The 12,532-nt window shown below is 42.0% G+C and overlaps 1 protein-coding gene across 5 annotated transcripts in view; it reads left to right on the forward strand.

Annotated features, from left to right (window-relative positions):
- Positions 1 to 6,322: 6,322 nt before the first annotated feature.
- Positions 6,323 to 12,532, forward strand: part of pvrl2l (PVR cell adhesion molecule related 2 like) — a 381,196-nt gene continuing 374,986 nt past the window's right edge. Inside the window, exon 1 of one of the 5 annotated variants that reach the window (XM_085149005.1) lies at positions 6,323 to 6,990. In XM_085149005.1, the coding sequence (XP_085005131.1) occupies positions 6,903 to 6,990 (88 nt within the window). In that variant the 5' untranslated portion in view covers positions 6,323 to 6,902. The remainder of the gene's footprint in view (positions 6,991 to 12,532) is intronic. The other 4 variants (XM_085149003.1, XM_085149004.1, XM_085149006.1 and 1 more) reach the window with 4 other exon arrangements.

Consider the following 12,532-nt stretch of genomic DNA (forward strand, 5'->3'; position numbering starts at 1 on the left):
GCTTAATGCAGTTTTATTTCCACCTCCATACACCAAAGATGCTCTGAAGCTGGAAACTAGCTTGGAGTGGACACAGACCTGGTTTCTGTCTTGGAAGCAACACTTTTAAAGGCACCTAGATTGTAAGTTTATGGCACATGTTTGGAATAGTTTTGGCCTTGCCATGGTTTCCAACCACTGCATTCCCTAGTATGACTGTGGCTTGGTGTGGGTATGCTGTGATTCCAGATATCTGGGTACTGGCAGCTACTTTGGGTGCACTGGGCTTTTTAATGGTGCATCTCATGGATGCTGAGTCACACTGGCATTTAGAGAGTTTGGGGAATGAGGCAATACTTTGGGCTTTTTATTATGTTTCATGAGCTGCAGGAGGATTGAGCTGTAGGGGATTACTGTGGCCATGGGGGTGGGCTTTGTTTTCAAAAACATTAGTTTTTTCAACAAGTTGATTTTGGGTTTCAGAGAAACACCCACCAGCAGTACTGTACTGTAGAATATTGCCATCCATCCATCCATCCATGCATCCATCCATGCATCCATCCATGCATCCATCCATCCATCCATCCATGCATCCATCCATGCATCCATCCATGCATCCATCCATGCATCCATCCATCCATGCATCCATCCATGCATCCATCCATGCATCCATCCATCCATCCATGCATCCATCCATGCATCCATCCATCCATCCATCCATCCATCCATGCATGCATGCATCCATCCATGCATCCATCCATCCATCCATCCATCCATGTATCCATCCATCCATCCATGCATCCATCCATCCATGTATCCATCCATCCATGCATCCATCCATCCATCCATCCATCCATCCATCCATGCATCCATCCATGCATGCATCCATCCATGCATCCATCCATGCATGCATCCATCCATGCATCCATCCATCATTGCTCTGTCTGGATCACAGTTTTCCTTCAAAAAAAGATAATGGACTATTCCACACCCTACATGTGACTTTCACTTTAAGTTCACTGACTTTTTTAGTCTGTACCTGCCTACAATAATGTCATTCTATATTAAGGACTTGGGTCCAGTTGTAGTGTAACATATTTTTAGTACTTTGAAAGTTCAAGCAGAATAATATAAAGACAATCTTTCCATGCCCTTTTGTAAAAGGTAGTTGGCTCGAAATGATGAATTCTTCAACCACATTGATAGTTCGTGCAAACACTCTCATGAGCTGAATTTGGACTAACAACAACCACTTTGTTGTTTAATTATGAAGACTTGCAGTGATTGCGTGCTTTATTCCATCTGTTCTTTTGCTGAGATAAACCTTGAATCGCGTAATTATGTGTTTAGATAAAGATGAAAAGACAGACAGAAAACATCATAAACTTTGTGTATGTCAGTGTAGAAGCATTACTTTTAGCAGTCAACAGATGGCAGGATATAGCTGGATCATTTGTATGCTGCAGCAGGACCATACACACACACAGACACACACACACAGCAGGGGCCAGCAGAATACATTGCAAGTCTTCAGAGGACAGAAGGTTTCCCTGCTCTGCTGTGATTAATGGGCTGATTGAGGCTGGAGCCAAAATGGAGGGTGGGCCAGTTTGCAGCCCGCTAATGAGGTGATAATGGAGAGGTGGGCGGCTGGGTACGCCACCCAGCAAAATGGTGGGAGCTTAGCGGGGATGGTTTTAGAGGTGTGCAGGGAGGTGAGCTTCTCAGAGGGCAGTTGTGCATGCTATCTTTCAGTAAAATGTTTTGAATAGTGAAGGTGCAGGGAGACCTATATTCATTTTCCACTATAAAAGAGGTGGTTATTTGGTTTTCTTGAAGCAAAAATCATGGTGCTCAAGCAGAGAGTGCATTACACTGTAACACTGCAGCTGGAAAAGACAGGTGGGTGCGGTGACTGGGTGATGAAGAGTTGTTTTCACCGTGACAGTGATTGCTGGCTTTGGAATAAGTGGGATTGTTGTGATACTGCAGATGGTGTGGTAGCACGACGGCATCATTGTTACTGTAAGCTGCAAAACAAGATCTTTCATCATATTGATATCAGTATGGGGAGGCAAAGCATAACTTACTCAATGTTTTATTTAAGCCTTTAAATACATTTTCACCACAGGCTCTAAACACTCTCAGAGTGTTTAGAGTATGAAAAAATATGTCTTATTTTATTGGTTTAGTGTTGCACTAGAAGGCAGCTGCAGCTCAGATGGAGCTGGATGACCGTTATTTGTGAGGCTGGAAGTTTGACTCCTGGCTGACCTTCCAAAAAATGCTTTCCTAATGGGACTTGCTGAGCAAAAACCATTTACCAAATAAATATTTTAAAAGCGATAAGCACATCCTCGTTAAATCTGTTTCCCTTTTATTTTCTGTCAGACTGTGTGTCTCATTCTAAGAAAGACTGTCTGCTGTAAGTCTAGATTCTAATTATGAGGGTGAACAGGTAATTAGTTATGATAAAACACATACAGCCTGATTACATGAACATAGTTTTTGGTCAACACACCTCTTTACAACATAAGCACTGCTCGTTGACACTAAAACAGGAGCATGCAACACCTTCAGCTACTTTCACCGGTCACCTGTAGGGAGACTCTGGGTAACTGACTGCCAATGTTAACAGATCTGGTCCCTGTTTTTCAACTAGTTAACTATTTAACTACTATTTCATAATTGTGAACTCTGATTTACCTCTTGTAAAGAGTTGGCTTCCCTTCATTGGCTTCCTGTTAAATCCAGAATTGAATTCAAAATCCTGCTCCTCACATACAAGGTCTTAAATAATCAGGCCCCATCTTATCTTAATGACCTTGTAGTACCATATCACCCTATTAGAGCACTTCGCTCTCGCTCTGCAGGCCTAATTGTTGTTCCTAGAGTATTTAAAAGTAGAATGGGAGGCAGAGCCTTCAGTTTTCAGGCCCCTCTTCTGTGGAACCAGCTTCCAGTTTGGATTCGGGAGACAGACACTATCTCTACTTTTAAGATTAGGCTTCAAACTTTCCTTTTTGCTAAAGCATATAGTTAGGGCTGGACCAGGTGACCCTGAATCCTCCCTTAGTTATGCTGCAATAGACGTAGGCTGCCGGGGGATTCCCATGATGCACTGAGTTTTTCCTTTCCAGTCACCTTTCTCGCTCACTATGTATTAACAGACCTCTCTGCATTGAATCATATCTGTTATTAACCTCTGTCTCTCTTCCACAGCATGTCTTTCATCCTGTCTTCCTTCTCTCACCCCAACCGGTCGCAGCAGATGGTCCCGCCCCTCCCTGAGCCTGGTTCTGCCGGAGGTTTCTTCCTGTTAAAAGGGAGTTTTTCCTTCCCACTGTCGCCAAAGTGCTTGCTCATAGGGGGTCATATGATTGTTGGGTTTTTCTCTGTATCTATAAAGTGCCTTGAGGCGACTTTTGTTGTGATTTGGCGCTATATAAATAAAATTGAATTGAATTGAAATCAAAACCCTGATTATTTAGAGGTAGCTGCTTTCATTTACGTCATATGAAAAACACTGATTTGGTGGGTACGTACAAATGTAACCTGATATTTGAACAGCATTTTAAAAGTACACTTAAGGGATCAGACAAACACAAAGACATCAAAGGCAAATCTGATTACTAATCTACCCCACTTGTGCGTTTTACAGAAAACCGGTTCTCACATTACCTGCAAAACTTTCAGCATGTCCTGTGCGTGCCACATGAATCACTTCCAACGTGCTAGGGCTGCAAATCCAAGAGGCAGACTTTTATTTACAAGTTTATTTACAACTTAAGTAATTTAGTCAAACTGTCTGTTTGTGAAACAACTGAATTGATGTTAATTGATGTTACCATTATTCCATCTAGCCATCAAATGTGTGAATAAACAGTCACCTGTATTATTCACTGGCATAAACTAAAGATTTTATATTGGATAGTGTTTTATTTTAAATCACTATAAAACACAAACAGCATTAGAAATATTTCCCACTGCAGTGTTTTGGAGTTATGACTCAATCACACAGTTAATTGAGCTTCGCCTCTACAGTGTGTTGCTGTGAATAGTAACTTTCTCAGTCAATCTGCTGGTACAACTTATTTCAGCAGAAACTTTAAAAAGCACTGCAGTGGACTTCAAAGATGGTCCTTATCGTCTTAAACAGACAGGCAAACGTCCTCTGTGTGTGGAGGAGAACCATTTCTGTCTTTAAAAAAACTCAGCATCACTGTTTCTGTGGAAGGGACAACAAAGTAAATGACGGCATCAATCTAGAGAGACTTAACCCCCACCGCTGCAATCCCTTACGACTTTTTCGTGCGTGTTGCAAACCTGAATTCATGTGTGCAATTTCTTTTGTAGTTCTTTTGGACAAAGAAACAAAATACATCATATAAAGCAGAAATCTGACTGTTTATGCAGACGATGGAGCTTTGAGTTGTTTCCGAAGCTTTTCTAGAAGTCAAATTGTTGCTGCGCAGTACTTTGGGACTTACTTACACTACGACAACCAAAAAAGAAGCTAAATGAATATGTTTAACATCAGATATCATTAAAAATACACTTGAGAAAATAAAACAGCAAAAATCTGCATTCTATAACTTGAAATCTGGATTTGAAAGTTTAGTTTTCTCCATTTGATGGTTTGCATTTGCATTAATAGTAGCTCATAATCTCTTTGATGTTTCCTTGAGATGTTTCTTTTAATATTTTTGTCTTCTTTTGAACCATAATGATGGGATATCACACTTATATACATTTCACATTCTCTTTAATCTTCTGGAATATTGGATTTGTGCTGCATTATTATTATTTTTAACATATCAATATCTGTTTACATTTTCTTTGGGGGGGGGTCACCTTGTGTAGTTGTAGAAGGATGACTATTCCAACTACAGAAGGGTTTGTCTCTCTTTGGAAAGCCTTCAACAAGGCTTCCCCTGTGAGCTGAGCACCTGCTTCCCCTCAGTTCTTAGAAACCTTTGGCTAGAAAACCATTACAATAAGCATTCTGTGAAGTCCACGGAGACATCGCATCTGATGTGAACAATATGACCTTTATTGATTCATAACAGGCACACTAAACCCCCCTCGGCGATGTCTACTGTTTACTATATTCCTCACTCACATAGTCAGATGATTTATCACTAATCGAAGGGAAGAAGTCAATAATGACTTTGATCCACGATAACCAGCTTCAGTTACCATTTGCTGACAAAGCTTTTCTGTGATTTTAATAAATGACTTTGATGATTTCTTGGCTGCTGCTCAGACAGAGTAACCGATGTGAAGACACTGCTTTCATTGCAAACATTTTCATCATTTCATTTGTTTCTACACGATGAACAAACTGATTAATCTGTAGTAGAAAATGTGGGAATACAGGTGGTCTGTTAAAATGAGTATAACAAAAGCTATTATCATAGATCATGTAATTATTAATACAATCCAAAAAGCAACAATTAAATGTTATAGATGGTCTCTTCCATAAAGGGAAATTTGCTATCAAAGATTTACCTTGAGTGCATGAGAGCTCGAACTTCTGATGGTTGAGTGCATGTGTAACAGGGTCATAAATCACATTGTTATAATGACACAAAATGTGTTCTAAACCCCCAAACCGTTCCTTTTATACCTGACTTTTAGGACCTCCAAGCCTGTAGTTGTGTTCATTATCAGGTATGTCGGATTTTGTGTTGTTGTTTTTGTTTTATCTTATGTCAAATATGTTACGTGTAAATGCATACTTTATGTTTAATGTAAAAATAAATGCCAGCCCTTTTTATCAGACACAACGCAGAATCACACCGGTTACACATGAAGTATGTTACAGAGAGTTGGGGGAAAACGCAGACCTAAAACACTCAGAGTTTGTAGGACATTTGTTCAGAAAATAACAAGAACTGTGGATGAAATAAATGTACAGTAATGTAACCTCCACACGATTGAGGGTTGCAGAAAATATTACCCAGAAGCCTTTGGACTTCAATTTAAGGACCCTGCTTGTAGAGTATGAAAGGCTACTTGTTTTTGCTTGCCCTAAATAAAAAGGTGCGATTGGATTATAAGTAGTTCCCCAACACTAGTTGATCTAGTCATATGTGGGAAATCCGGAAATAACCAGTAACCGTGTGAATAAGCGGCAGCTCCGGGGAAAGCACGGGATCTTCGCTGAAAAGTGAAACAGAAACAAATAAAAAAATATTATAAGCATGAAATTAAAATACTTAACTGCTTAAAAGATTCTATGTTTGTATCACGACGATGCTCCATCTCCAACTGTGAAAATGTGCTCCAACACACACACACGTGCGCGCGCACATATACACAAACAAGCGGCAGGTGTCAGCAGAACACACCCGGAGCTCACAGCACAGGTATGCAGACGCGTCCCTTCTGTATTTCTAACCTTTTAAACTGCACCGCGCTCGTGATTGTGCGTCTGTGGATGTGAGGGTTCAGTATTGCGGCTGAAGTCCTCTTGGTGACGCTCTGCTGACATCACTTTGATATTCCCCCACTCAGCTCTCCGCATCAGACACACGGAGCTCCGGCACTCTCACACACACTCCGTCCACACTTTGTTTCCATTTCGCTCCGCTCGCCTTGCACAAGACGCGCCGGCACAAAAACACAGCCGCCGGCTGCCTGCGCACTGCGGCCGGTCCACGTGGGGAGGACTCTGACTCTTCCTGTCATTAACAGAATTAAAGCAAAGGACAGAGAAACTAATCACGGTCCAGACTGAGGAGAGGCACGCTCGGAGCGGCAGGAGCACAGAGAAGCTGTAACTTGGCTGCGTTCAGCGCAGGCGGTCTGAACTGAGCTCGAAGTTTCTTGGCTGATCGGAGAAGGAATAATTTGGAGCCCGGCTGAAACGCACGGCGCTGTTGTGGATATTACGTCCACCTTATCTCCTGTGTATAAGAATGGCGAGAGATTACGCAGCGCGCTGCCCGGTGTATCCGATGAGAAACGCTTGGCTGGTGGCAGTAGCGGTCCTGCTTGCAGCCCAAGGTAAGTGTGAACGAGCCCAGCTGTGTTTCTTACAATGGAAGTCTCGTCACTTCTTCGCCTCCTGTAGCCTCGTGTTCTCTGAATGTAGCAACCCCCGGCACTTTTCCAGGAGGGCAGCCCGCGTTCCCGGAGTGCTGGATGTTTGACAGTGTCACGTCTCCGCGTCCTCTCTGGCTGCTGCTCAGAGCGCCGAGACCTATTGTAAAAGTTTATTGTCCGAGCTCTACATCAGATCTGTGTGTGCATATGTGTGTTTGTTGAGTTTCGGTAAGCCACGAAACGCGAGGTGTGGCTCTCCTGGTTTGCGGTGTTTGTCCTAATTCCTCGCCGCTTTCGTCGGCAGGTGACTGTTCAGGAAACCTAATCCTCCCTGAGCCGCTACAAACCCTTACAGCACGGCTGACCTGAAATCTGTGTTTACCTGTCGGGAAGCGTGGCCGTGAAATGGGGCGCAATCACAACTGCCGGTCCGTTTACTAACCATTAGAGTAATGGCAAAAATTGGTCTTCGTCGTGTGGAGCAACAGGGTGTTGATGGGGAAACGCGTTCTCTGCGGGGGATGAGAATGGCTCGGCCCCTGCTCTTGAGGTGGCCCTTCAGGAATAAATACCTTGTCAAGAGGGCTGCATGAATATCGACTACACGAACTGTGTGAAAAATACACGAACTCCAGAATCATGGCAGAAGAAGCAGCGAACATGCAGTGCATACAAATTTAAGAAGATAAGATGACGTAAATGTTAATATTATGATATAAGGCACCCTGTAGTCAATTAAGACACCAATACCAGCACATTTAGAGTAAAATATCTGAAAACATTAATTCAGTGCTTTTCTTTTCTTAAATTAGACAGCTTAAACCCAAATAAAACACTCAGAGTTGAGTAAAGTGAGATAGGGGTCATAAAACTTTAACTCCACTTTCTATATATCTACCTCTGTGCAGTGATACATGTAACTGTGGCCAATATTGACTGATGGTATCAGCCGAATGGTGCTGTGAACTTACTGTTAAGTGACGTAAGCACAATGCAAGACACTGTGCGAGTGTTTTATAAAACCTATAAGAAATAAGGATTTACAATGATTGTACGTGAAGTCCCGGATGCAGCACAGTGAGCCACAAAGAGCAGCTTGATTGATGGACTTCATCTTTAAACTAAAAAGCTTCCTGATCAGCACCTTCGACACTCAGCCAATAAACATGTGCCAAAAATAACAACACTGTGAAGTTGTTGAGTGGCACAGAGACATAATGGGATTATTAAGGAAACTGTAACAACGTTTTCCATAAAATAAAAGCAGGTATAAATAAAGCTGCTCATGAATAACAGAAACACTTTGCTGTCACTATAAAACGCACCTTTGATGGATAGAAATAACAGTAATCGCGTACGGGAAAGGTCACTAAAAGACAAGGTTATCGCTGCATTTATGAGGTTTTTTCATGATTCTGGTTCCCTGTGCTGGAAAGTCTTTACTCTGATTTGAGATGTTAAAACAACAGAGATTATGTGTTGTAGTTTATTGCTGTTTAGATGGCATATTGACGTACCTGACTTGCTATCAGCACTATTGCCCTTGAATGGCTTTTCTAACTAGTCAAAGTCAGTCTGCACACTGGAACTCTCAGTTATGTCCTTTTACCATGTTACAGATTAAACATTAGTAAAACAAACTATGCTATGTGTCACATGACTATGCACAGTTTCTCAAAAGTACCTTACATTCAACTAAATATTTACTTTAATGTGCACACTCAACGACTCGTGTACTTTCTTGGGACTTTCCAAAGTCTTTACCGACTTCAGCGGCTGTTTATGGGAGTTTTCACAGTTGCAAACCAGTTTTTCAGATTATTCAGACAAGAAGAACCACAAGAATTTACAAATATGCTGTAATCCCCAACAGAAACTACTTGTTTTTTTACCCCCCACTGGAACCAGCTCCAATATTTATAACAGCAGGTAGTCGGGGTATAGTGATCGGCGTTAGCCTGCTCTGTCAGCATGAATCTGTCAGCCTGTTGTTTGCACCTGGGTATAACTAATATCATCTGTCAGAGCTCTCCAAAATCTTCACTGAGGAAAAAGAAGATGGGTCATTATGGAGCTGGAAGATATGTCGTCTTGTGCCTTGACACACCTTGGAGACATGCCTGTGAGATCAAAGCAAACGGGAGGGCAAGTTATTTCGAGCCGGGGAGCGAATCCTTCTTTGCATTTCGCTGTAGCATCTGTTGCGTAACCGGTGATGGCGTGAACTGTTATTGGCGGCGAGTTTACAAGGCAGGAGGAAGATTTAATCTCGATTAGAACTAGCTGTGTAATGACATCCTTTCTCTTCCTGCGTTTTTTGGAGCAATGTAAGAACGAGAAAACCCCCAGTGAAGGAGAGCGTTCTGCTTTAGACCCCATGCTGTAAGCTCTCGAACACAGGTTGGAGAGAGGATGACAGATATTCAGCTGAGACTCTGCTACATTGGGTCTGTATTGTTAAAAAGCTGTCAGATTGTCATGACAGTATCCCCACAGGTTATGAATTCATTTTAACATGCAACAACACAACTGTCTCGTCTGAGGAAGAACATCTACACTCACACTGCAGCTGCTTGGAAAGCGAGCTGCTGACAGAGGCTTGATTTTTCCAAGATTGCCCTGGCATATGAGGAAACGATTCAAAAGCGAGTTGTGTGCATAGATGATCGTTGTATGTTTACGTGGCGAATGTAATTATGTGGAAAATTAACAGGCACTTTGCAAAAGGGGTCAACGGCAGCCGTGAAACCTTGACTGTAATATTGAAAGAGGAATGTTAACCTTCATAAAAAAGGCAAAATAGAGTTAAGAGGATATCATTGTGCAGCAATGATAATTAAGTCTCTTCAGGTAACCACCCCCTCCCCTTCGTGTCTCAATAGGCCCGATCCTGCGCTGAAATGTCAATGATGATGAGTCCCCTCGACGGCTCTGCAGAGACGGAGGGCTGATTAGCTTATCACTTGGAGAGCAGGCGGCCGATGATTATCGCCCTCAGAGCAGCACAGCCTGATTATCGAGAGCTCTTATTAATGACTCATCTTTAGCTTTGCATTGCGCTATGTTGTTGTTTGCATATTTGTGTAGCCAGTGCTACACAAGCTCCAGTATCCATCTGTGATGGTTTTACTCCATGTGGGAATCACTGCAGAGGATCTCAGGGATGAAAAAGTCTTAAACGTTCACGTTGATCTACCTTCTTGCCTTAAAGGGCAAAACCCAAAACATACATCTGCCTTTCTTTTTACCTCAAAAAAACAAAAAAACAACATATTTTGGATGTACCTCTGTAAATGTTAAAATTAACATCCAGATATGCACTAGAGACACTATATAGAGCATCTCATCTGGCCTGGGAATGACTCCGGATCCCCCAGGAGGAGCTAAAAATTGAAGCTTTAGACAGCGACATCTGGACAACCTCGCTTTGCATGCGACCGCTGCAGGCCGACTCTGGATAAACGGCAAAGGGTAGAGGGACGCGCAGCCCGTTTTAGTGCTGTAATTAAAATTCAGAAACAACATAAAATTTAAAGAAGCAAGAGTTCAAGACCTTCATCTGTGAGCTGCACGTTACAGCCGATTTTGCGCTCTTGGCCTTTGGGATAGGTGCACAGTTATTTAAATTTTTCTCCATGCAGGATATTTTCATTTATTAATAACTGGAATAAGCCTGGAAGCTTTAAAAAACCTAATTTTTTCAAAAGCAAAGGGCAGTTTGAATAAAATATTCCAGCAATTTTCTCAGTTTAAAAAACATATTTTGCTTCTTTGCATAAATCCTGGTTGAATACTATGTAGCAACTTGACCCTGGAGCCTCTGCGCTACGGACCACTTTTTAAAGCGAACAAAGGTCCCAGGCCCACTGTGGTCGATGATGTCAGACAGACAAAATGTCAAGAAGTGTATCTGGGGAGAACTGATGTTCTGTGTGTTTGTGGAGAGGTTTGAGGCAGCGGTTGTCATTGTTGCCGTGAGAGTTGATCATAGGTATCATTGCTGGGTTAAAATGTCAACGACCGTGCAAAGCAGCTGGATGCTCTGCAAGTTCCTACTCGGAAGGGCTTAACGATGTGTTTTTAGCACCCCCTAACTGTTAAAAACCTTTATATTCATAACACTAATGACCTTGCTGAACAGAATACTTAAGGACGCACCAGTCGGGAAAGTCTAGGCTGATACCGATGTTTAAAAATGACAATTTAGCAGATGTGCAATGTGAATGGTTTTTAAATGTCGTTGTTATTTATTTCCCCATTTGTCACGGGAAAAAGAGAAATCAGAAAGCAACTGCACTGTTTTCAGTCTTCCGACTCTTCGTCACACAATCACGCATTGAGTGATTGATGTGACACAATGGTTTAGCATCAGCCGCTGCCATATTTAAATGTCTTATTTGCTGAAGAGCCAGTGGCTGCTAACGAAGTCATTATTATCCAGGGCATGGCTACAGACTCGGTAATCAAAACTCCTGAAACGTAAGAAAAATCAGTTGCAAAGTCATACAGTAAACTTATTTTCACACGTGCGTTGAGGTCCAAAACATTTCAAACGTTATTTAACCATCTGACATCTTTAGCCTGTCAGCTTCTTTTTACTAAGCCTGTGCGATATTTGATTGAGAACTGAGTCGCTATTTTCCTGGAGATTTAACAGAAAGCTGGTGGACTTTGCATCCTGCCTCTTGCATGTTTTACCTAGCCAGCACTCTTGCCAGGACTAGACTATTTACAGCTGTTGAGAGTGTGTCCCGTTGTCTGCTAAATGTGAGAAAGGGAAACGGGACCTGCAGTTAAAAGGCTCAAGACTCAAATGCCAAAGGCTCTTCCTGCTGAGGGTGAAAATCATCAGGAGCAGATCGCTGATGCCCGTTGAGAGCTTGTGAAAGATTCGCATACTGCGCACGCTGTTTAGTAATATGGACTGCTGTTTGTGTTTGCACGAGTTTGTTTTTGTCTGTGTCAGAATCGACACATGCGGCGATGATTATCAACCAGCATAGAAGGAAGTCTTATTGCTTATAAAAAAAACTTCCTTTTAATTGCAGCTTTTCACTTCTTAATTGGTTCGAGTTGCGTCACACTGTGATTTGTTTGTTTGCATTTCTGGTAACGTTGGACTCTTAATTTTTGGCTCTAGGTTTTGTTATTGATCAAAGATTAAAATCTTAATGACTTCCCACGACTCTTTGTGGGCCAGCGAACGATGAACTATTGAGTTTGTATTGCAGGATCTTGCATAATACGTTTGGCTTGTGTTTGTGCCATCAAAGAAGTACTTTCAAAAATCTCGAGTGCAGCTCTTATGGCCAGAGGTAGACTTTGGCTTGATAGGTCACTCTCAGAAATTTTAAACTTGTTGCCATGGATACAGCTTTTGTGTCCGAGACAATATCACAAGACTGTGTTGTGCGTGTGTGTGTGTATGTCTTTGCATGTCCTAAAAAAGAAGGTGTGCAGTTATAATTAGTGGGAATAGTTCGGAGTTTGGGTTGATGTAAGA

The sequence above is a fragment of the Neolamprologus multifasciatus genome, chromosome 22 (assembly GCF_963576455.1).
Source record: "Neolamprologus multifasciatus chromosome 22, fNeoMul1.2, whole genome shotgun sequence".
Classification (NCBI taxonomy): Eukaryota; Metazoa; Chordata; class Actinopteri; order Cichliformes; family Cichlidae; genus Neolamprologus; species Neolamprologus multifasciatus.